Genomic DNA, 27,236 nt, shown 5'->3' with positions numbered 1-27,236 from the left:
AATGTTGCTACTTTTAATAGTAGATCTGGTAGGAGTAGGTATGGGACTAAGAAATAAAGAGGATTTTAATTTTATATCTGTATTGTTACATTTTATTTTTGGTTACTGTAAAATATGGAAACTGTGCTATTAAAATATTTAAAAATCAAATTTTCAGCTAACTGGTGAAAAAGAAATTGAAATTATTGTATTTCCTCAATGATTGATATTCATGACTGAATGTCAGTTGTTTATGTGAGTGGATATGTACACATATATATACATAAATATGTATATATAATATATAGTATATACTTTATAATCTTTTATTAAACACTTCTGAAAAATTATTGCAACTTTTGTGAGCAAAGAAGGACAAAATATTTCTGTCCCTGGTATTCTGTTTGTTAGTAATTGTTTCATAGTTTATTGGTTTTGATTTTATTTCTGCTTTTGTTTTTATCATTGAATGAAAATTCAGTTTAAATAATAGTGCGCTATTCAGAAAAATGCTGAACTTGTTAATAACTTATTTTTTAAATGGAATACTTTGTAAAGCATGAGCATTGAAGCAACTTATAAATACAAATTCTAATTTTTGATAAGAAATTGATATAAAATCAGCAATTATGCAGTGCACTTGATTATCACACATGCTAAACTAGGGAATACTTTAAGAAGTATTGAATTACTATTCCTCTATATCTGTAAATAGATTGATAGATAGAGTATATATATATGTATGAATTTTCCTCCATGTTAAAAACATTCTCCCCGAAATTCTCATTTTAAAATTTTGCATAAAATAGACAGCTCTCCAAATGATATATTTGTCACATTCCAATATGTTAAGTAATTTCAAGTTATTGAATGTAAAGAACACCCAGATTCTCATTTGAAAGTAGTAACTATATTAGAGTCAAGTTCAGAACCTAATCTTTATATTTGGTAAAGTATAGTCATTATCCAGAAAAGATATGAAGGATACTTGGGGAGAGACTTGTTAATACCTTCTGTATGCATTGGAGCTTAATCAGGAAAATCAAATCCACCGTCATGTAGTTCAATAGAAGGAACTGAGTCTGTGGAACAAGTTACAAAAATGGTAGGAGAAATGAAAAGCCAAATGGTGAACTGTGAGGCAACCACTGAAGGAATTGAGCATCCTTATGGCTGGGAGGGTGGTGTTACCTGACCCCTGGAGCTGGGTTTTAGTGGACAGACATGGGAAACACTAATCAATGTCAATGACAGGTGCTAGATTCCTACAAACATCAGAACAGAGTAGGAAAGTAATGTGAGGACAACATGCAAGTGGATTTAGAAGATATGTAAGACTGGTGGGGATATGATAGTCAAGTCACTTTTTACTGCAACCATTTACTCTGTACAGAAATCAAGAGAATTGTGAGCATTCTATAAGGCTACAGAAGAGTACATCACTGTTGTCGGTACTTGGAGATTTCTTCCCCCTAAGTATTTTATATACAGACTCTGTTGACAAAATATATTTACTGACTTGGCCTTTGGCTATGGTGTGTATGTGGGGTGAAATATAATGCTGCCTCTCTACAAGTAGATGCATCTGGACAGGCATTACATACCACCAAGGAAACAGACAAGAACAAGGCAGAAGATCTTGTAACTATTAACACTCAACAGACCATGACTGAATGTTGCAATGGCGTAGATGCGAAAGAATGTCACAGCAAAACAGAGAGGACCAGCTTGAATTCTGCCTTCTCAAATTGTTAACTATATAACCTTTATGTACCTCGATGCTCCCATCTGTAAAATGGCATTGGGTGTAATTTTCTCAATGGATTTATCTTATTATTAAATTAAATGACATATAGCAGAGGGATCCCACATTACTGGCACTAAATACATAATTTTTCCTTAATTTTTTCATTTATGGTATATGATAAGAAGTTTACTTGAGTAATGTCAAATCTCACATTTGGTAGTTCCATAAAAAAGGATCTAATTGAAAGAACACAGAAACTAACAATAGCTGTGATTGAAAATATACAATTAAAATAGTGAATTCTGCTCTGTTACCCAGATGATTCATAAGTGTACTTGCAGAGGATTTTTTTAATCCAGTGACTCTTGTGTGAATACTCAAGGCTTTATAAAATTACACAATGACTGGAATACTGTGCTATTTCTCTGTTGGTGAAATTACAGTCCTCCTGTGAGGAATGAAATTTAAGTTTTACCTTGATGACTATTACTTTTTCACACTCTCTGGAAAAATCTTCTGGGAATTAAGCCCTAAGAGATTCCTTCAGAGAGGTACTCTCAGCCTTCATAAATCTCCAGCTTATTTTTACTTAGAGTTCTTGCTCAATGTTAATTCACTTGAGTTTTTTTGTTTTTTTTTTTTAGAAGATGTTGCAGGTAGGAGTTTAGTAATGAATTTATTTATGGCTGTGTTAGGTCTTTGTTTCTGTGCGAGGGCTTTCTCTAGTTGGGGCAAGTGGGGGCCACTCTTCATCGTGGTACGCGGGCCTCTCACTGTCGTGGCCTCTCTTGTTGCGGAGCACAGGCTCCAGACGCATGGGCTCAGTAATTGTGGCTCACGGGCCTAGTTGCTCCGCGGCACGTGGGATCCTCCCAGACCAGGGCTCGAACCCATGTCCCCTGCATTAGCAGGCAGATTCTCAACCACTGCGCCACCAGGGAAGCCCCCACTTGAGATTTTAACAGAGCTGTGAACCCTGACAAGTCATGCATAATGATTTGCAATCTCAGAGAATATTTGTTAGGTATTAAAATGCCTTATTAAATATTTCAAATTGATCTTTGGAGACTTTCGGGAATGTCCCCTCTGTTTCTCATTGATATGTAATGTTACAAAATGTGTGCTGTTTATAAAACAGTAGTACAAAAAGAAACCACATGGAAAGACTGACACAGGGCAGTCCCAAAAGGAAACAAGACACGTTTTATTGTACAAAAGAGATCTTGAAAGCTTTTGTATGTACTTGAATCTTTTCATATTTGTTTCAAACATCAGCTGAGAGGCTCTAAACCCTAGCATGGGATTAGCTAAGTGTGCACCGTAGGAAATATTTAACGTGAAAATATTGTACAGTAAATAGCCGATGAAACTTTAAGATGCAATGTTTCTGTGGTTATTGTTTTTAATGAAAACAGTTGTAAAAATTAAAAATGCTTATATAGCGCTTTTTAAAGTTTTCTTTGATTGGAAGCCAGTTATATAGGGAAGGGACTGTTGGTTTAATATCTATTGACCAAATCCATATAATAATTTCCAGAGAAAATTAGATTCTTATTTTAATATTCTAGTGGAATCATGGACTTTTAGGTATCTTTACATATTTTTCTTTGGAAATCTAGCACTGTAGAGGGTAACAATTTTCTCTTTTCTATTATGTACACAGTTAGGGCCCATAGCATGAATAAAGGAATTGAATTGTCCAATGTGGGATACTTTTCTCAGACATAGATATATCCATACCAATAATTTCTTTTTCACTTAAACTTTTAACCAGGAATAAAAAGTCTTTATTAAAATGACCAATGTAACTAATTAATTTACTTAGAATGCTAATAGGTGGATCACTAGTAATGCCTACTATTCAGAAAAAAAATCAAATACCATTAATTCCTACCTAATTTAATTTTATCTACTTGTGAGATTAGCTTTTGATTTTATCTCCTTTTTGATGTTCTGGCATCAAATAGTCTAGGATATTATCAATCATCTTTTTCTTGGCTTGTAACTTCAGACTCTTGTCCAGAGTCAAAGAACAACCATAAATTCTGAGAGTAAATGTCACTTCCTTCCACTGCAGCCGTAGCACAATGTATCAGTTTGCTAGGGCTGCTTGCACCAAAGGACCACAAACTGGGTAGCTTAAACAACACAAGTTTATTGTATCACTGTTCCTGAAGCTAGATGCCTGAGGTCAAGATATCAGCAGGGCCATGTTCCCTCTTCAAGCCCTGGGGAAGCATCTGCTCCAGCCCTCTCATCCAGCTTCTAGTGCTTTGCTGGCAGTCTTTGACTTACCTTGGCTTGTGCAGGTATCACCTTGATCTCTGCCTTCATCTTCACATAATGTACTTCCTGTGTGTGTATGTGTGTGTGTGTGTCTGTCTGTCTGTCTCCCTCTAAATTTCCTGTTTTTATAAGAACACCAGTCATGTTAGGGTAGGGGCCCAAACTACTGCAGTGTGACGTCGTCTTAATTAATTACATCTATAATGACCCTATTTCCTAATAAAATCACCTCTTAAAGAACTGGAATTCAGAAATTCAACATATGAACTTTGAGGGAAAACAGTCCAACTCATAACACATACCTTAAGGCATTTTATGTTTTTATTATTTATATATTTCTAATGAAAAAAAAAGCCTTTTTTTCCTTAATGTAACAGAACTTCCAAAAGCACCAATCGTTCTTAAAATGTTCCCATCAAACCTTCAAATAAACAGGAAAATAAAATAAGTATAATGTTTTCCTTTTGGTTTAGAACTCCTTGGTAACGAATCTTTGAACAATTTATTTCCCACCCCTGCTATTTAACTCACTCCTGCTGTATTCTGGGGCAGGTTGATTTTTGGTTGAGTTGGGCTGTGCATATACCTATGCTCCCTTCAACCAGCAATCTGTTTACTCAAAGTGGCAGACTGATACCTTCAGATGCCACCAAATGCGATAGAGGTAATTTACTGTTCTTTGCTTTACACACAATTATAATTGCCCACTACCCTTGAGACCAATGGTACAGAGGTGTCTGTGATTGATAATGACCATACTTTTTGACCACAGTAGATAGAGAGTTAGTATATTTTCTTTCTCTCCTCTGGAACTTTTTTCTGCTCTGCCCACTTCTTTTCGGTACTTTAAACCATCACTTAGTCAAAACCACCATACTACTTTTATTTCTTTTCTTCCTCCTTTTCTCCTTTTTCTTTATTTCATTTGTCATTCCACTCATGCATCACAGCTTTCACTTAACAAGCCTGGGCTTTTAAAGACAGCTCAAGCCAAGCAGAGCACTCTTTCTTTCCTGTAATGGTCCGGCCTGTCACATTAAATGATGTGTGATCTTGCACTATTTGCCTTTCCCAGTTTTCTTCATGGAATGGTTGTTGTGGGGCTACATTAGACATTAGACATTAAAATTATTTAGACCTAAATCACTATTGTAAGGCCACAGCAAGTTTTAAAACCTGAGCATTTTACAACTGTGGTTTCTTAAAAGATGGCCATTATTTTACTGATTTCTATCTATACTGTGTTTTTTTTTTTTTGAATCCTAGTAATTCTTGTATGCCCGGTATGATCAGCATTTTTCCTATAAGATCAAAGATTTGATTGGTATAATTTTATAACATTTTAATCATAGTATGGGCTTCTTTACACATTTTAGAGTCTGATGTGGGTACCTACTACAGATTTTAGTTTCTTCAATGAGGTACCAAATGAAAATGCCTCCCTCCTAAACCAACATTTTTGGGTAAATATCTACCTACTGGTATTCTCTGAACAAGCTGGAGAGATGAATATGGGTATGGAACAGGTGTTGAGATGTCATAGAAGTCTTTAATGTTCTATAGTAATTATTATACTTAGTCATGGAAGAGGTAGTCTACATGTGACTAGCTCTGGAAAGTTTATCAAGCCAGATATCATAGTGCTATAATGAGAAAAATTATGGTACACATCCAAGCCCAAATAAGGCTGTCTAAGAATGGACTAACAGTGAAGCAATAAGATATACATTTTAAACTTTAAAATTTGAGGTCATCATAGATTCACATGCATTCATGAGAAACGATATAGATTTCTTGTACCCTTTACCCAATTTTACCCCTTGCTAACATCCTGCAAAATATCCAATATAAAACAATATCATAACCAGGCTATTGAAATTATTTACCAATTTTATTTAGATTTCCCTAGTTTTACTTGTGAGTGTATGTATGTGTTTAGTTCGCACGTATCCATAATCAAAATACTGAACAATTCCAGCACCATCATTATCTCTCATGTTGCCTTTTTATGACCAAACCCACCCCTTTCCACTCCTTCTTTCCCAGACTCTGGCAACTACTAATCTGTCATCCACTTCTAAAATTACATCACTTCAAGAATGTTAAATAAGTGGAATCATATAGTATATAGCCTTTGAGGATTGTCTTTTCCCCTCCTGGGTATGATTCCCTGAAGATTTATCCAAGTTAGTGCCTATATTAATATTCTGTTCATTTTTATTGCTAAGTAGTATTCCATAGTAATACTGTACCATGGTTTGTTTAACCATTTTCCCATTGAAGGATATCTGGGCTTCTTCTAGTTTGGTGCTACTAAGAATAATGTTGCTGTGAATATTTGTAAATAGGCTTTTATGTGAACGTATATTTTTATTACTTTAGCATAAATGCCCAAGAGTACAATTTGCTGGATTGTATGGTAAATGTACGTTTGTTTATTTAAGAATTTTCTAAACTTACATTTCCACCAGCAGTGTATGAGAGGCCTAATTTCCTGCCAGAATTTGGTGTCACCATTATGTTTTATTATCCACAATTAGAAATTTCTCTTAGGTATAACACAATCCTTTTCTTCTAAGTGTACATAATTACTAGTTATATTTTTGCTTAGCAGATCAATGTAAAAATACTATTTAGAGGCCAAAATCATGGCATTTTATTAAAAATCTTTATACAGTCATCCCTCAGTATCTGCAGGCAATTGGTTCCAGGACCCCCGTGGACACCAGAACCTGCAGGTACTCAAGTCCCGTAGCTGGCCCTCCATATCCATATCCGTGGGTTCCATATACAGAAATTCAACCACAGCAGATCATAACATAGTACACAATCAACAGTTGGCCGCATTTGTGGATGTGGAACCATATATATGGAGAGCCAACTGTACATTTATGTTCTACTAATAAGGATTGTCAAATGAACTTGGCATACTAAGTCTATTAACTTTTCTAGGATCCTTTGAAGGTACAGAAAAAGTTTTGCTTAAAGTTGTGTCTGAATTCCAACATAGAAGTAAAAACTTTGTAGTTAAGTAGATATTAGACCCTTAGTAGGTGTGTAAGACCTAAATCATAGACTTAACTACTAAAATTAAAAACTGAAATTTGTCAGTACCCCCAGCATTGTTCAATAGTCAACTGTACACTCTCAAAATACTTTTGATTTTTATCCCCAGTTAACACCTATTTGATTCTTGAGCATTGACCCAACCCGACGCTGATTATGTGAGGGTTAAAAGAGACCCTTTATAATGGTATCAGCATATAAAGAATCACATTAAACTATCTTAAACCAAACACTCCATTCTGGGCTCTCATTTGGGACAGTTAGTGGCACGGAAAGAAAGCAGGGACCGTGTTTGAGAGATAAATCTAAGAAATACAAGAAATTATCACTCTCCATAAGTATTTCAGCATTACCTTTTTCTGTGTACAAATTAATCATGTGTTTAATGCCATCACACACTAAAATTTGTTTTCCTGAATGCACAGGTACCTCTGTTCTACAGGTGACAGCCACTGATGCAGATGACCCTACCTATGGAAACAGTGCTCGGGTGGTTTACAGCATTCTCCAGGGACAGCCCTACTTCTCTGTAGACCCTAAAACAGGTTAGTGTTTTTAAGGATAATTTGTGTGCAGATGCATGCTACAATAAAAGAAAGCAATATTTTCATGTCTATGTACTTTTCTACATTAGACATTGTTATTTTAGCACATTAAAAAATGCCCTCACTTTTTCTAAAACAATGTGATTGCATAATTGAAGATAAATTAACTGCTCTCCTTAATATTTGATTATCCATCATTTATATCCATACAAGTAAAATGCTTCTTACATTTGCATATTTCTGTGACATTTAAATAAATGCTGTCTATTTAAAACAGAGGTTACATAACGCTTCAGCCCTCAAGTATTGTGTTACGTAAAACAAATTAACTGAGAATAAAGCCAAACACATACAAGCATTTGTTAAGGAAAAATGTGAATTCTGCTTCACCTCTTCTCTTTTCTGTAGCCAAAATAATCATATCATGTTATATTATGTGATGTCAAAATGAAAATGAAGGATACTCAAAAATTCATTTTAGGGCTATGTTATAGCAGCATAGTCTAAAAACCACAAAAACTCATGGCCTTATTGACAAACAATTTGTAAATAGAAACTCGGCTAAAGCTAAATATAAACCCATTTTTAATGTAGCTAAATGTTCAGTATGAAGTGTTTCAAGTTTAATAAACAGTTTCAAGAACGTACATAATCAGGAGACACAGATGGAGCAGAGAGAGGTTCAGGATATTCCAGAAGCTTCCTGGGTCCTTTCTGGTCATGTGAGATGAATTCTGAATCAAGTTAACATGTGAGATCTTCAAGTAAAGGGCACTGCCACATAACTAACACAAAAGAGTCATATTTGGTCATAAATATCCCCTTATCCTCATATTGTTATATAGCTTACAACAATTTTTCAGGGAACCCTGCTCAGTAAGTCTACAGATTACAGTTTATTAACCATTGTCTCAGGCAGTGAGGTACATCAGCTGAAATGATGCTATGGACAGTCATACTCCAATAGTTAATGCCATTAGATTGCTAGGAGGATTGTCATTTTCATGTTTACGAGAAGGTGCCTTCTCTCTTTCCCTGGTGCACTCCAACACAAAGTACACTGGGCAGGAAGAGATCTCAGACATACTGCTTAACCCCTTAAATTTCTATAATTTAAGAAGAAAAGAATGAAAAAGGTGTATAGATATAGATATGTAAATGAAGAATATACACATATATATCCACATATTATATGCATTACAATTATAAAATTAATTATAATATTTAATTAAGTGAAATAAAAAATAAGAATTGGGAGATAATAAAAATAAGTAACATAATGTGACCTAAAGTGAATACGAGATATATAAGTTTTTGTAGTACTAAGCTATTACTGAATAGTTAGAAATAAAGTTGTTTATTAACCGAATAATCAAAATTCTGGGACAAAAATTATATATCTCTCTCTATATATGTATATATATACACATATATACATATATACGTGTATGTATATGCATATACATATATATATATATACATATATATATGTACATGCATGTTGTTCTGGTAAGAGACTTTTAAATTAATTGAAAATATTTTTTATTGAGGTGTATTTGACATATAACACTGTAAATTTAAGGGGTACAAAATGTTGATTTAATGCACTTACATATTGTAATATGGTAGCCATTGTAGTGATACAAAATCTTAAGCCAAATCATTATTTGACAATAGCATTGCTCATTTTGTGGTACTTTCCCAATAACCATGGTTCTTTTATATAAGAAAGATGTGTATTTCTCACTTTAAATATGCATCTTCCTGAAGGAAAGAAATGAGGAGACCGTTCCAGTTACCTTGTTTTAGGATTGCACAAACACATGTTCATGCATGCACACACATGCACACATACCTCGATTTACTCAACTGTCCTTATAGAAAGCCAAATTTTTATTTATACATAAATATTATATTTACTTAATAGAACATGGCTAGGGTATAGACATCTTATATGGATTTTAAAACTTTCCACACACTTCTTGATCTTTTTAGTACCAAATACCAAATTCTCTGTGTTAGTGTATGTTTGAGTTATCTGTCTGAGTGTTTGCATGTGTTGGTGTGAGCACATGCAGGTAGATGTGTGTGTGTGTGTGCATGCATATTTACTTTGGACAAAGAAAGGCCACTGAGGACAAGATTTGACTAGTGTTAGACTCTGCTGTAGCTTGTGTTTTAGTGAAGCAAATACATCAAACGCAATATTCAAATAAAAATTGCATTTGGTTGTACATATTTATTATGGGTTAATTAAGTACTTCAGGAAACAAAAATAATTATCTTAAATATAAATAGGCTGCTATTCAGGTACTGCTCTATTGAAATGATCTTTGCTCCTACAATTTTTTCTTCCTTTCTTTAAGCAAAATTATTTATTGAATGAAGTGTATGCCTCTATGTTGATATGTTTTAATTTCAATATTGTATTGTCTGAAGCATCATGGGAGTCTACGGATATATGCTCTACTACAAAGATTGTTTAAATATGCAAATCTCTTAGCCTGCTGTCTGTAGAAAGTGCTAAGAGCGATTAGAAAACAAAATGCTGAGTATTCTCTTCAAAGCTAAGACTTTTTTGGTAATTTAAGCTTAAAAGACCTCTTACAATGCAATTAAACATCCTTAGAACTAATGAATTTAGTGAAAATTGTGCCTTAAATAACTGGAATAAAATACAAACATACTTAGAACTAAGGAATCAGTTGCTATAGATGAGATGTTATATAATAAATGTTGGGATAGTAGTTACTTAAAAATGTACATTTTAATAGTAATACTTTAATTCTATCCTTTCATTTAACATGACTATATGATAACGTTTCCAATTAGTACTTTCGATGAAGACAAATTATAATAAATCAGAACTTCTGTGCCCAAATAGAGTTGTGAGTGATTATGGTTAAGATCAGGACTTTGGATTGCCTTGTGTCCATCATGTTAAAAGGTACATCTTGGTACTTAACCTAATTTTCCAATGACAAGCTGCCAATGAGGCTTTGCTTCCTATTATATTAACTATGTATGAATTACTGTATCCAGAGAAAATAATTTTGTGGCTCTTGAGTCACTATACTATACACAATTTGTTTAATAAGGTATGTATTGTTTTCTACTGGAATTCCATTAATCAATATGATGAAACATAAATCTTGTGAATAATTTATTGTTTCAAATAAGTTTTGTTGCAGAAACTATTTCATGATGTTTGCTTAATGTATAACAACAAAAGAGGAATACCCATTAATGAGTGATTTAACATTAACTACTATTTGAAAGATACAGAAGGCTATGAAAAAATAACTGAGAGGACAATGAATTGTAAAAGACATATAATATTTCCAGCCAGACTCATGTAGAAATAGTGTTAATGTAGGCTTTATGAGGATAATTCTACTTAAATATATTCATTTTAATTCAGCAAGAAAACACTTTTAGAGTTATTATATGGAGGAACCATTTTAATGTTCATGCAAACTACTGACCCTAAGCAAGTTATTTTGAGGAAGGCAGCTGAGTAAGAAAGCCATATGAAGTGGTCAGAGAACTGAAGTGAAGAGAAATCTGAGCTTATGGTTGTTTATTAACACAACTCAAATCTCAATCGTACTCCAGTTAATACACTGTCAACTGCTTTAAAAATAAATTTATGTGTATAAGAACTCTTTGTTTCTTTAGAAACTACAAAATTTAGGTCAGGAGGTGATAATAGAAGCTTGATGATTGAGTTGCTATAAAATAACTACTTCCCTTGACTTAGGTCGAAGAGAAAACCAGAAACCTACCATGTTTCTTTCCAGGGTCTTAGAATGGAGGATTCACAAAAGGCAGGTATGAGGTTTTTAAATGAGAATGCATATCTTTTAATGGTCGTGGTATTTATAGCCACTTGATGATTTTCTCCACTAGCTGTTTTATAGTCCACAACTTATGAATTACTTCTTGTTATTTTAGCTGGTACATATATGTTAAAGTATGCCTGTACCTATTTCACACGGAAATGTGTTGAATCTTCTTTATGGTCAATTCAGGAAACATGAAAACCTGGATTAAAACCTGATGTCAGAGAAAACAAGGGTACACAGGTTTACAAAATCCTATTTATTCTTTATTTACAACTGTTTACAGTGCTAGCAGAGGTGAATACCAGCTCTTTTGACCATAATTAATATGAAACATAAATCAGTGAAAGTCAATGTTGGATTCTGTATAAATGGCACTAATAGTGGCTTTCTGCCACACACCTAATAAAGACTACTGACACATTTATTCAGTTTAATATAGATGCACTTATATTTTAAATTGTGAATCATTTTTCATACAATCTTTATTAATTTTTACTTATTTAATTAGAAAATATAGTAGCTTAAAACATTTCTGTTGATAAATTCTACATTTAATTTTCAGATACATAAGAATAGTAAGACTAGAAAGGCTACCTTTTAATTATATATTGATACAAAGAATATACCAGATTTTTTTCAACACTTCTAGTTCACTTTAGTACTTGAATGTTTCTGTGACATGATGTTAAAAAAGGGTAGACATTGGGTTTCAAATCTCTTGTCTGTCAAACCTTTCTGCATTAATGACATGCATTCCACAGGGAACAGGGCAGTTGACATCAAATAAAATGCACTACACCTAGTGATGCCTATTGGTTCTAAAGGCACAAATAATATTACTACTTATTTTTAAAAGGCATTATTGTAAATATAATAAAGAATACTTATTTGACCTTCCTATGAAAACAAATATTTAGTCATGTTATAGTTTAATTAGTATAGTGAAGTAATTCATATTTATTATTTTTCTAAAATACCAAGGGTTATTCCAAAATGACTTGGGAATACTTCATGGTCAAATCTTAGGATGTACTTAGTACCATAGTAAATTTATCAAGCTACTTAAATTTTATGTTCTAGTTTTCTTGTATGTATATTTATAATGAAAATGTCGATTCCAGTGAGGAGGGTAATGCAATGTTGTTACTTTATCCAGTCACTGGAAAAACATAGGTACTCAGTAAGGTTCTCTCATTTTGCTATCTTTCCTTTAACATTGACAAGAATTTTCAAAATTACTATATAGTTCACCATGATGAGTTTGAAAGAGTCCATCTAAATTAAAAAAAAAAAATTTCATTTGGAAGAATTTTTTTAGTCCAAATAACCAAACAAAATTTTAAAAAATGAGTTCCACTATTAAATCTTATGTAAATTCCTTTTCTGAAATTACAAAGAAAGTTGTCTTTATAAGTATTTTTTCTTGCTTATTGTAATTTTTTTATTTAGTTTTTTTTTTTTTTTTTTTTTGTGGTACGCGGGCCTCTCACTGCCATGGCCTCTCCCACTGCAGAGCACAGGCTCCAGACGTGCAGGCCCAGCGGCCATGGCTCACGGGCCCAGCGGCTCTGTGGCACGTGGGATCCTCCCGGACCAGGGCACTAACCTGTGTCCCCTGCATCGGCAAGTGGACTCTCAACCACTGCACCACCAGGGAAGCCTTTATTTAGTTTTAAAATTGCCTTTTTTATCACTTTTAATTCTCCACTGAAATGATTAATCTAGTCTTTTTCTTTTTAACATCTTTCTTGGAGTATAACTGATTTATAATGTTGTGTTAGTTTCTGCTGTGAATCTGCTATGTGTATACATATATCCCCATATCCGTTCCCTGTTGATCCTCCTTCCCACCTTCCCTATCCTACCCCACTAGGTGGTCACAAAGCACCAAACTGACATCCCTGTGCTATGCAGCTGCTTCCCACTAGCGATTTTACATTTTTTGGTGCATATATGTCAATGCTACTCTCTCACTTCGGCCCAGCTTACCCTTCCCCCTCCCCATATCCTCAAGTTCAGTCTCTACGTCTGCATCTTTATACCTGTCCTGCCCCTAGGTTCATCAGAAGCATTTTTTTTTTTAGATTCTTATATATGTGTTAGCATACAGTATTTGTTTCTCTCTTTCTGACTTACTTTACTCTGTATGACAGACTCTAGGTCCATCCACCTTACTACACATAACTCAATTTCATTTCTTTTTATGGCTGAGTAATATTCCATTGTATACATGTGCCTCATCTTCTTTATCCATTCATCTGTCGATGGACACTTAGGTTGCTTCCATGTCCCAGCTATTGTAAATAGTGTTGCAGTGAATATCGTGGTACATATTTATTTTTGAATTATGGTTTTCTCCGGGTATATGCCCAGTAGTGGGATTGCTGGGTCATATGGTAGTTCTATTTTTAGTGTTTTAAGTGACCTCCGTACTGTTCTCCATAGTGGCTATATCAATTTACATTCCCACCAACAGTGCAAGAGGGTTTCCTTATGTCCACATCCTCTCCAGCTTTTATTGTTTGTAGATTTTTTGATGATGGGTATTCTGACCAGTGTGAGAAGATACCTTATTGTGGTTTTGATTTGCATTTCACTAATGATTAGTGATGTTGAGCATCCTTTCATGTGTTTGTTGGCAATGTGTATATCTTCTTTGGAGAAGTATCTATTTAGGTCTTCTGCCCATATTTGGATTGGGTTGTTTGATTTTTTTGATATTGAGCTGCATGAGCTGCTTGTATATTTTGGAGATTAATCCTTTGTCAGTTGCTTCATTTGCAACTATTTTCTCCCATTCTGAGGTTTGTCTTTTCATCTTGTTTATGGTTTCCTTGGCTGTGCAAAAGTTTTTAAGTTTCATTAGGTCCCATCTGTTTATTTTTGTTTTTATATCCTTTTCTCTAGGAGGTGGGTCAAAAAAGATCTTGCTGTGATTTATGTCATAGAGTGTTCTGCCTATGTTTTCCTCTAAGAGTTTTATAGTGTCTGGCCTTACATTTAGGTCTTTAATCCATTTTGAGTTTATTTTTGTGTATGGTGTTAAGGAGTGTTCTAACGTCATTATTTTACATGTAACTGTCCAATTTTCCCAGCACTACTTATTGAAGAGGCTGTCTTTTCTCCACTGTATATTCTTGCCTCCTTTATCAAAGATAAGGTGACCATATATGTGTGGGTTTATCTCTGGGCTTTCTATCCTGTTCCATTGATCTGTATTTCTGTTTTGGTGCCAGAACCATACTGTGTTGATTACTGTAGCTTTGTAGTATAGTCTGAAGTCAGGGAGCCTGATTCTTCCAGCTCAGTTTTTCTTTCTCAATATTGCTTTAACCATTCAGGGTCTTTTCTGTTTCCATACAAACTATAAAATTTTTAGTTCTAGTTCTGTGAAAAATGCCAGTGGTAGTTTGATAGGAATCTACTGAATCTGTAGATTGCTTTGGGTAGTATAGTCATTTTCACAATGTTGATTCTTCCCATCCATGAATATGGTATGTCTCTCTAGGGTTTTTATAATTTTCTGCATACGGGTCTTTTGTGTCCTTAGGTAGGTTTATTCCTAGGTATTTTATTCTTTTTGTTGCAGTGGTAAATGGGAGTGTTTTCTTAATTTCACTTTCAGATTTTTCATCATTAGTGTATATGAATGCTAGAGATTTTTGTGCATTAATTTTGTATCCTGCTACTTTACCAAATTCATTGATTAGCTCTAGTAGTTTTCTGGTAGCATCTTTAGGAATCTTTATGTATAGTATCATATCATCTGCAAACAGTGTCATTTTTACTTCTTCTTTTCTGATTTAGATTCCTTTTATTTCCTTTTCTTCTCTGATTGCCATGGCTAACACTTCCAAAACTGTGTTGAATAATAGTGGTGAGAATGGGCAAACCTGTCTTCTTCCTGATCTTAGTGGAAATGGTTTCAGCTTTTCACCATTGAGAATGATGTTGGCTGTGGGTTTGTCATAAAGGCCTTTATTATGTTGAGGTAATTTCCTTCTATCCCTACTTTCTGGAGAGTTTTCATCATAAATGGGTGTTTAATTTTGTCAAAAGTTTTTTATGTATCTGTTGAGATTATCATGTGGTATTGTCCTTCATTTTGTTAATATGGTGTATTACATTGATTGATTTTGATTTGCATATATTGAAGAGTCCTTGCATTCCTGGGATAAACCCCACTTGATCATGGTGTATGATCCGTTTAATGTGCTGTTGGATTCTGTTTCCTAGTATTTTGTTGATGATTTTTACATCTATGTTCATTAGTGATATTGGTGTGTAGTTTTCTTTTTTTGTGGCATCTTTGCCTGGTTTTGGCATCAGCGTGATGGTGGCATGGTAGAATGAGTTTGGGAGTGTCTCTCCCTCTGCTATATTTTCGAAGAGTTTGAGAAGGGTAGGTGTAAGCTCTTCTCTAAATGTTTGATAGAATTCACCTGTGAAGGCATCTTGCCCTGGGCTTTTGTTTGTTTGAAGATTTTTAATCACAGTCTTATTATCAGTGCTTGTGATTTGTCTGTTCATATTTTCTATTTCCTCCTGGTTCAGTTTTAGAAGGTTCTACTTTTCTAAGAATTTGTCCATTTCAACCAGGTTATCCATTGTATTGGCATGTAGTTGCATCTAGTAATCTATCATGATCCGTTAGATTTCTGCAGTGTCAGTTGTTACTTCTTTTTCATTTCTAATTCTGTTGATTTAAGTCTTCTCCCTTCTTTTCTTGATGGGTCTGGCTAATGGTTTATCAATTTTGTTGATCTTCCCAAAGAACCAGCTTTTAGTTTTGTTGATCTTTGCTGTCATTTCCTTCCATTCTTTTTCATTTATCTCTGATCTGATCTTTATGATTTCTTTCCTTCTGCTAACTTTGTTTTTTTTTGTTGTTGTTGTTCTTCTTCTTCCTCTAATTGCTTTAGATGTAAGGTTAGGTTGTTTATTTGAGGTGTTTCTTGTTTCTTGAGGTAGGATTGTATTGCTCTAAACTTTCCTCTTAGAACTGCTTTTGCTACATCCCATATGTTTTGGGTCTTCGTGTTTTCTTTGTCATTTGTTTCTAGGTGTTCATTGATTTCCTCTTTGATTTCTTCATGATCCCTTGGTTATTTAGTAGCGTATTGTTTAGCCTCCATGTGTTTCTATGTTTTACATTGTTTTTTCCTGTAATTGCTATCTGGTCTCATAGTGTTGTGGTCAGGAAAGATACTCGATGCAATTTCAATTTTCTTAAATTTACCAAGGCTTGATTTGTGACCCAAGATATGATCTATCCTGGAGAATGTTCCATGAGCATTTGAGAAGAAAGTGTATTGTGTTGTTTTTATATGGAATCTCCTATAAATGTCAGTTAAATCCATCTTGTTTAATGTGTCATTTAAAGCCTATGTTTCCTTATTTATTTTCATTTTGGATGATCTGTCCGTTGGTGAAAGTGGAGTGTTAAAGTCCCCTGTGTTACTGTCAATTTCCCCTTTTATAGCTGTTAGTATTTGTCTTATGTATTGAAGTGCTTCTATGTTGGGTGCATTGTAATTGTAAACAAATATTTACAATTGTTATATCTTCTTGGAATGACCCCTTGATCATTATGTAATGTCCTTCTTTGTCTCTTGTAATAATCTTTATTTTAAAGTCTATTTTGTGTGATATGAGAATTGTTACTTTTGATTTCCGTTTGCATGGAATATCTTTTTTCCATCTCCTCACTTTCAGTCTGCCCCTATGTCTGAAGTGAGTCTTTTGTAGACAGCATATATACATGTTTTGTTTTTGTTTTTGTATCCATTCAGCCAGTGTTTGTCTTTTGGTTGGAGCATTTAATCCATTTACATTTAATGTAATTATCGATAAGTATGTTCCTATTACCATTTTCTTAATTGTTTTGCGTTTGTTATTGTAGGTCTTTTCCTTCTTTTGTGTTTCCTACCTAGAGAAGTTCCTTTATCATTTGTTGTAAAGCTGGTTTGGTGGTGCTGAATTCTCTTAACTTTTGCTTGTCTGTAAAGGTTTTAATTTCTCTGTCGAATCTGAATGAGATCCTTGTTGGGTAGAGTAATCTTGGTTGTACGTTTTTCCCTTTCATCACTTTAAATATGTCCTCCCACTCCCTTCTGGCTTGCAGAGTTTCTGCTGAAAGATCAGCTGTTAACCTTATGAGGATTCCCTTGTATATTATTTGTTGCTTTTCCCTTGCTGCTTTTAATATTTTTTCTTTGTATTTAATTTTTGATAGTTTGATTAATATGTGTCTCAGTATGTTTCTCCTTGGATTTATTCTGTATGGGACGCTCTGTGCTTCCTGGAGTTGACTGACTATTTCCTATGTTTGGGAAGTTTTCAACTATAATCTCTTCAAATATTTTCTCAGTTCCTTTCTTTTTCTATTTTTTTCTGAGACCCCTATAATTCGAATGTTGGTGCATTTAACATTGTCCCAGGGGTCTCTGAGACTGTCCTCAATTCTTTTCATTCTTTTTTTCTTTATTCCGCTCTTAGGCTGTTATTTCCACTATTTTGTCTTCCAGGTCACTTATCTGTTTTTCTGCCTCAATTATTCCTTCTAGAGAAATTTTAATTTCATTTATTGTGCCATTCATCATTGTTTGCTCTTTAGTTCTTCTAGGTCCTTGTTAAGCATTTCTTGTATTTTCTCCATTCTATTTCCAAGATTTTGGATCATCTTTACTATCATTACTTTGAATTCTTTTTCAGGTAGACTGCCTATTTCCTCTTCATTTGTTTGGTTTGGTGGGTTTTTACTTTGCTCCTTCATCTTCCTCATATTTCTCTGTCTTCTCGTTTTGCATAACTTACTGTGTTTGTGGTCTCCTTTTCTCAGGCTGCATGTTCGTAGTTTGCATTGTTTTTGGTGTCTGCCCCAGTGGGTGAGGTTGGTTCAGTGGCTTGTGTAGGCTTCCTGGTGGAGAGGGCTGGTGTCTGTGTTCTAGTGGGTGGTGCTGAATCTTGTCCTTCTGTTGGGCATGGCCACGTCCGGTGGTGTTTTTTGGGTTGTTTGTAAATTTAGTATGACTTTTGGCAGCCTCTCTACTAATGGGTGGGCTTGTGTTCCTATATTGCTAGTTTAGCATGGAGCAACCAGCACTGGAGTGTCCTGGCCATTGGCTGGTGCTGGGTCTTAGTGTTGAGACAGAGATCTCTGAGGGAGCTCTCACTGATTGATATTACATGGGGCCTGGTGGTCTCTGATGGTCCAATGTCCTGGACTTGGCTGTCCCACCTCAGAGGCTCTGCCCTGACACCCAGCCAGAGCACTAAGACCCTGCCAGCCACACGGCTCAGAGGAAAAGGAAGAAAAGAAAAGAAAAAGAACACATAAGACCCCAAACCAAATGGTAAAAGCATAACTAAACAGACAAAAATCACAAAAAGAAACATACACACACACCCATAAGAAGAAAATAAACAAACAACAACAACAAAATGAACAGTCAGAACCCCAGAACAAATGGTAGAAGCAAACCTAAAGAGAAAAATTCACACAAAAAAAGCATACATATGCACACTCACAAAAAGAGAAAAAAGGAAAAAAAATAATAAAATTAAAAAAAAATAAATTTAAAAAATTTAAAAAAAGAAGAGAGCAACCAAACCAATAATCAAATCCACCAGTGATAACAAGCACTAAAAACTAAACTAAGGTAAACATAAAAACCAGAAACAAATCAGAGACAGCAAGCAAACCCCAAGTCTACAGTTGCTCCCAAATTCTACCACTTCCATTTTGGGAAAATTCATTGTATATTCAGGTATTCCACAGATGCAGGGTTCACTAAGTTGATTGTGGGGTTTTAATCTGATGCTCCTGAAGCTGCTGGGAGAAATTTCCCTTTCTCCTTTTTGTTTGCACAGCCCCTGGGGTTCAGCTTTGGATTGGCCCTGCCTATGCATGTCAGTCACCTGGGGGTGTCTGTTTCCTGCCCAGACAGGAGGGCGTTAAAGGAGTGGCTGATTAGGGGGCTCTGGCTCACTCAGGCTGGGGAGAGGGAAGGGTACTCTAGTCATAATTGGAATGCGGGGCAAGCCTGCAGCAGCAGAGGCCAACATGACGTTGCAACAGCCTGCAGTACACCATGTGTTCTCCCGGGGAAGTTGTCCCCGGATCATGGGACCCTGGCAGTGGCGGGCTGCACCGGCTCCCGGGAGAGGAGGTGTGGATAGTGACCTGTGCTTGCACACAGGATTCTTGGTGGCTGCAGCAGCAGTGTTAGCATTCCATGCCCGTCTCTGGGGTCGAAGCTGATAGCCACGGCTCACACCCATCTCTGGAGCTCATTTAGGTGGTGCTCTGCCTTCTGTGGGGAGACAGGGAAGGAATCTCCTTTCCTCACACACCCTGAAACAATGGTCTCTTTCCTTTTAGGCAGCTCCAGACTTTTTCCCAGACTCCCTCCCAGCTAGCTGTGGCACACTAGCCCCCTTCGGGCTGTGTTCATGCAGCCAACCCCAGTCCTCTCCCTTGGATCTGACCTCTGAAGCCCAAGCCTCAGCTCCCAGCCGCGCCTGTCCCCGCGGGTGAGGAGACAAGCCTCTTGGGCTGGTGAGTGCTGGTCGGCACCGATCCTCTGTGAGGGAATCTCTCCGCTTTGCCCTCTGCACCCCTGTTGTTGCACTCTCCTCCATGGCTCCGAAGCTTCCCCCCGCCACCCACCCCCTGTCTCTGCCAGTGAGGGGCCTTCCTAGTGTGTGGAAACTTTTCCTCCTTCACAGCTCCCTCCCAGAGGTGCAGGTCCCGTCCCTATTCTTTTGTCTCTGTTTTTCCTTTTCTTCTTTTGCCCTACCCAGGTATGTGGGGAGTTTCTTGCCTTTTGGGAAGCCTGAGGTCTTCTGCCAGCATTCAGTAGGTGTTCTGTAGGAGTTGTTCCACATGTAATTGAATTTTTTATATATTTGTGGGGAGAAAGTTGATCTCCACATCTTACTCCCCTACCATCTTGAAGGTCTCCCCTATAAATATTATTAATAAGAGAAAAATGCTTTTAGAAAATGTGGAATGGTAATTTAAAGGGAAATAAATTAGGCAAAATAACTAGCCTTTTAGCTTAAATATGACTGTCCCAACTCAGAATAGTGTCTCTAGATGAGGCAAAGTGGCATGCTTTCTGTGGAGTAATTGTCTTTAATGCTTAGGTCTTAACCAATAATAGCTTTGATTCTCAAAAATGAGCTTATCTTAACTTCTTGTAGTAGAAATCAATCATCTATTAAAAAAGCACTTGGTGGAGGGCCTCAATGCATTTCCTAGGGTGTAACTGAAAACAAAGTTTGTAACATTCTTCAGTCTGCATGATGTAATTAAATACATCAACAATTTTGGTTGTATTTAACCTCAGTATTTAACTTCAAATGTATTTCATTTCAAAAATGAACAAAAAATGTTTGTAGAAGATCATTATATATGTTTGTTTAAAAGATGTAAAGCCTTTTTAAATGCTTTATAGATTTCAATATTAATTTTTCATAATTCTATATGAAAATCTACTTGTACACAGTTTTTCCCCATAACAATATTTTATATTTATTAATAACTAAGAAGTTAAAACATTTAATTATGGCCCACAATATCTGTAGAAGGTAGAGTATTCCACAGTAGAATATGTTTTGTCAATTTTTCTCCTTCATAGTCCATCCCTAATTCATATAATAATAATAATTGCATGCACAAAAATTTTCAAATAATTTTCCTATGATTGAGTACCTAACACACAAAAATATTAATTGGTAATCCCAATGCTAAAAAATTTGCCTCTCTTAGAGAAAAATGCAATGCAGTAATTCAAAGCTGTGTCATATCATCAATTTACTGAAAGAAATATTGTCATACTTTGTCTTCTTTAGGAAAGAATTCTAAAGAGTTCCTGAACTACAGCAGAGTGTATGGGGATTAACAACACAAGAAGTCCATTTTATATAGCATTTAAGAAATAGTTAACACATTATGGTAGACACAAGTGGTTGTCCACTCAATACTGATTTCTTACTTTGCTGATCCTATCAGAACTCTGATTTTCTGTGTAGTGACATAACTCAGTTAAAAAATTAGATTTCCTAGCCTCTCCACATCCTCTGTGACCCAGTTCTGGTCAGTGAGATATAAAGGAAAGACCCCTGGGGGTTTTTAGGAAAGTTTTGTTATCTCTATACAGGTGCCAGTGCTTCCTCTTTTGGTCTTTCAATCTTCTAGATTTAAGTAGAATTGACATATATACACTACCAAATGTAAAATAGATAGCTAGTGAGAAGCAGCCGCATAGCACAGGGAGATCAGCTTGGTGCTTTGTGACCACCTAGAAGGGTGGGATAGGGAGGGTGGGAGGGAGACACAAGAGGGAGGGGATATGAGTATATATGTATACATATAGCTGACTCACTTTGTTATATAGCAGAAACAAACACAACATTGTAAAGCACTTATACTCCAATAAAGATGTTAAAAAAACAAACAAACGTAATTGTTGACAGTACGGTAGCAATTTTTTGATCATGCAACAAGTACACAAGATAAAAGTTACATGCAAAACATTGCTGAACAAGAGGCTGGCAGGGTTGTCACTCTGGATATGTTATTTTTTTGTACAGGCACATTCAATGCTGATAGCTGGATCTTTGTGAAATGTGCTTTTGCAGGACGATAAATCACCTTGATAGCACAATGCACTGTCCAGGCAGGTGTAGAGCGGGCTCCCCGAGACGACATTCATTCCTCTCAATCCAAAATCCATGATCCACAGAGAGCAGCCTGCTCTCTGTGTATGAGTAGCCAATTTACAGTTCTCATACCAGTACTAAACTGGAAAAGGAAATTTGTCATACTGGCTTAAGTTAAATATCAAAAGTTATACTAAAAGTTGATATTTGTGACATCAGAGAATAGAACCAAAGGCAGTTTTCTCTAATACTCCATTGAGAATGCATATTTGAAAAAAAAAATACTGTCATCTTGAAGTAGCAAAGTATTTTAAAGACACTATAGATGTCCGATAACTCTCCTTCTCCATAGCAAGGATATCAACATGTCCTATGCCATGAACAAAATTGATAATATCTATTGAATTGAATTGCTATGGGTATAGTTCTCATGAAACAAAATTAAAGATTAGTGTTCTGTGTTAGTCAGTTAAACTGTTTGTTTTAGCCTTAGATGGATTCATATAATTGAATGGACTTAAATTGGACACTTAAGTGAATTTCATAGTATGTAAATTAAACTTAAATAAAGCTGTTGAACAAGCAAACAAAGAAATGAAACCAATTGAATCTGCCTTTTCACAAATATCAACTTCTTGTAACAAAGTTTACTAGCTGTTACCAGGAAGGGAAAACAATAATTTCACTGACTGTAAAATAGAAGTGATAGGAAATGATAGGAATCACTGTTGGTTAATTAGAACATGTTTTATACTATTTCTTCCTGGTAAAATAAAACAAAAACAAAAACATAGATTTATCTTCTTTTGTACTTCACTCTGTGTATCCTGCTCCTCAATAGCGACTGTCGCAGAAAATGACAGGAATTAATACATTGGTATCTTGAGTCCTATTAGCTGCATGATAATTAATTTTTGAATACTGAATAGATGGATGACAGGAAATATTCCAGTTGTATTGTTTAGTCTTTATACCTGATTAGGCATCATCTGTGGAATGCAGTCACCAAGCAATTCAATTTTTCTCCGTATATTTATATTTATTCTAAGAGGTTATTTCTTCCCCTGAAATGTACTGCAATCACGTTGGCTTCCTTAGATTTTCTCCTAATCAAATATCTTAGATAATTAAAATAAAATCTAGACTGAATTATGATATTATTTCTTTCTATCTATCTATCTATCTAGTATCTATTATAATATGATTGCTAATGTAGTGATATCACATTACATAAATATGGTACAGGATTATCTATATCCACTATACTGTGCATTGGATTTCTAGGGCTTATTTACTACTTGTTATAAGTTTGTACCCTTAAAGACCGTCACTCTTATCCCCTCAGCCCCTCCATCCCCTGATAACCACCATTTTACTCCCTGTTTTTTACAAGTTTAATGTTTTTAGATTTTACACATAAGTGATGTTATGACAGCTCCTTTAAGATGTGGACACAACTATGTTTTTGTTGCCCTTCAAACCAAATCCCACATAGTGACTTACACTTGGAAATATGTTTCTAATTTTCTTTACTCAGGAGATATATTATCTAACTTTAACTACAAAATTATGTCTATAAAAGTTCTGTAGAAAAACATGATTTTTTTATTGCGAATTTGATTTTATGTAATTGTTATTTTTATTACACTTTCTAACGTGTGCCTCATCTTTGGTCTTCTATAAACATCCTTTTAAAATTTTTGTATTTCTGTCAGTCATGTAACCTTATAGTTTAGGATCTTTCTTAAATAGATGACAGAAAATTAGTATCTAACTGCTGTTAGAAAACTAAGTATTTGGGGGGATCATCATAAAAAAAGTCATTAGTGAGTTGCAAGATCACAAAGAAAACTATTCCTGACAAATAAAAGCAACATATTTAATATGCATATAGTTGAAAAATGAATTCCTAGAATACAAACTCCTTGAGAATTTCCATTACTCATCTTTATATCTTCCATAATGATTCGTACATTGTGTGACATATACATGAGAACACTATATTTATAGAAATAAAATGTAATTCATGGAGGGTGGTTTCCAAAATAACATGAGTTTCTAATATAACTCTCATTTTATGTTATTACCATAATTTACCATAATTATTTCATTTTTCATTTTCCTCTTATTGAATTTAGACAGGTTGAGTGTCTGGATCAGAAAAGAATAATGAAGTTGTAGTCTTGAGAATATTTATTTTTTCCTCTTTCTCATTTTCTTTTTACTTTGGTCTTATGTACCTAACTCTTACAACTTTTTGCAATAAGCCTGTCTTTTAATTTTTACATAAACGGCTGAAGCTCCCATCCCATGCAGTTTGGGAAGAAAAGTGCTGTCCCAGTATTTTTTTTTTCCTTTTTTTTGCGGTACGCGGGCCTCTAACTGTTGTGGCCTCTCCCGTTGCAGAGCACAGGCTCCGGACGCGCAGGCTCACCCGCCATAGCTCATGGGCCCAGCCGCTCCACAGCATGTGGGATCTTCCCAGACCAGGGCACGAACCCGTGTCCCCTGCATCAGCAGGCGGACTCTCAACCACTGTGCCACCAGGGAATCCCCCCCAGTATTTTTATGAAGGTTCAAGTAGAAACAGGGAGGAAGATTCTCTTCAGCTTGCCAGGTCCCAAGTCCAATTTTAGCTCTCAGAGCTACTATCTTCAGTCTGCCTCTGCTGGAGAACAGAGTCCCCATTCCTTCAATGCCCAAAACACTGCTAACACAGGATCCTGGAGGAACTAGAATTTTTTGAAGGTTCAGGAAGTGTGGGAGGTAATTATGACTCATGCAAAAGGAAATAAACTGGAAACAGAAAATTAAATGTTCCAAATTCTTCATTAATCTGTCTCATTAGAAATTTAAACTGTCATTTTATTTCATTGAGGCCCCCCTCTCACTCTTTGGGCCACTTTTTCTTGTTTCCATCTTCTCAACAACTTCCAGAATATTCTACAGAAACTCAATTGTTATTACGCAGAGAAATATAGCACTTCTTTTACTTCTCTTTGTTCACCTGACACCTGCAAGGGGGCTTTCCCCTTCTCTAAGCAACAATACAGTATGAGTGTTTTCTTCTAAGAGTAATTGTCCTTCCTTCACAGAGATACATGTCAGCCTTCTTTTAAAACACAAGAATTTCCCATTTTGTTAATGAAATATTTCCCCAAAATGCATGGCTTAAGCATTTCAATAATTCAGCCATATTTCTCATCCTTTTCTGTGTCTCTACTACCAGTTATCATTTTTATTTACAGTAATTTACACACTACCAACCCTATTTGTTCTCTTTGTATTTCTTGACCCTGGATTGTTTTTCTTCTTCACCTTTTTTTTTTTCTCACTGTATTGCCCCACTTTAGTCACTAAAATTTCATATGCTTTCTTTTTAAAGAAGGCCTTTCTAATTTTTCTCTAAATCTGATGATAACTAAGGAGTTTCACAGAATGAGAATTATAAAAAACTGCTATTATATCAACAAAGCTTATGGGCTATTCTTGTGGGGGAAAAAAAAAAGCTCTTCCTACTGGGAATGTTCAGGTACATGAATACATACACAGCCCTGGGAGTCCGCCAAAATGTACTGACAGCAAGCTTTGGTGTGGGCACACCTGTGCTTGCAAAAGACCCATAGGAGACTGTCATTCTTAGTTTGTGAAGCATTCTTCCAAAGCAGGAGTAAGTTAAGTATTAAGAGATGAGGGCTTTGTGGTCCCAATCCTTCCCTGTGCAGAAGCTGTGCATGCAAACCTCAGAAAACTAAAATAAAAGCAAATGTCATAAATAGCTTTGAAAAGCCCTCTGCTATCTATCAAATTATAATGTTATACATATTATAAATTGTGATATACTTATTAGAAATTATGTGTATGTGTGTGTCAGTATCATACACAGTTATGGCCCACAATTGACATTTGTTCCACATTCTCGAAGCATTTATTTATGTATTCATTGTGTGAATAAATATTTATGATGCCTTATATGTGGCATTTCCTCTGTTAGCTAAGCATTTATGGTTTTACTTATGGTTTTGCTGACACAGCCTGTACCCACTCAAAATGCTCAGTTCCCTCTAATATCATCACTTGAAAACAAATCCAGCAACAGCAAGTATGCCTGTCAAGATGGTTCATTGTTGTTCACATTCCTTCAGTCCTGCCAAACACTGGTGAACTGCTCCCTCCAGCTGACTGCTTGATTGACTGCTAGACGTAGCTGATTGATAGGGGTGGTAGACCCAAAGGAATAGTCTTTTGTTTAAGGCACTTGATAATTATATGTAAATACAGTCAATAATATTAACACTTTTGCTTCTCTGAGTTTAATTAAAAGCCAGGCAAGTTGAATGACACATGGAAACCGATTTGAGTTTTAGAATTAATTGTTCTCTACCTGGTACTTCTTAAGTATATAGCTTTTTATCTGTAGCTGTAGTTCTCAATCTTTATGTTGCCTCAACATCTTTCAGTATTCACATTTGTAGCACATTCTCTTCAGGAATATTAAAAATGATGATTCTCAATGGATGAAAGGAAGAAAGTATTGGACAGTAGGGCAGGAGCATAGAATACTCAACAAAATAATGTATTGAAACATGGAGGTTAAAGCTTTTATTTTATTTTTTTTCAATTTCTTTTGTCATCACTTTCTCAATGAACCATTCTGTTATACTATTTGTGGGCTACTGTAATCAAATCATGACTTTCAGTAACTACATTTATGTAAGAAAATGAGCATGATATAGTGGAAAGAGTTAGTGGCTGTGACTTCAGAAAAGTAATTTATTCTGTCTGAGTCACTACTTTGTGTAAAATGAGGAAACAAATGAGTACCTTACATGATTATCTTAGAGATGAGAGACAATATATTCATGATACCCTGGATAGCTCCTAATGTTTGCCTGCAGTTATGATTTATGTACCCATTTTGACTAATGTAGTCATTGTTTGTATTTTTATGTTATATATGTGAATACACTATATTATTCTTGAGATAAAACATGCCTATCTTGCTTTTGTTTAAACACACCCCCTAGCATACAACATGACATTATGATAAGTGAATAAAACATGTCTGTTGCCATTTTGTGTTATGTGTATTTTACCACA

The 27,236-nt window shown here is 35.3% G+C and overlaps 1 protein-coding gene across 2 annotated transcripts in view; it reads left to right on the top strand.

The window, feature by feature from the left end:
* Nucleotides 1-27,236, top strand: part of CDH18 (cadherin 18) — a 504,214-nt gene that overhangs the window by 260,974 nt on the left and 216,004 nt on the right. For both annotated transcript variants that reach the window (XM_073802032.1, XM_073802033.1), the window contains exon 4: nucleotides 7,504-7,623. In XM_073802032.1, the coding sequence (XP_073658133.1) occupies nucleotides 7,504-7,623 (120 nt within the window). The remainder of the gene's footprint in view (nucleotides 1-7,503; nucleotides 7,624-27,236) is intronic.

The sequence above is a fragment of the Tursiops truncatus genome, chromosome 3, assembly GCF_011762595.2.
Source record: "Tursiops truncatus isolate mTurTru1 chromosome 3, mTurTru1.mat.Y, whole genome shotgun sequence".
Taxonomy (NCBI): Eukaryota; Metazoa; Chordata; class Mammalia; order Artiodactyla; family Delphinidae; genus Tursiops; species Tursiops truncatus.
Note: the sequence above shows the minus strand (reverse complement) of the source record. Positions and strands in the feature narration are given on the sequence as shown.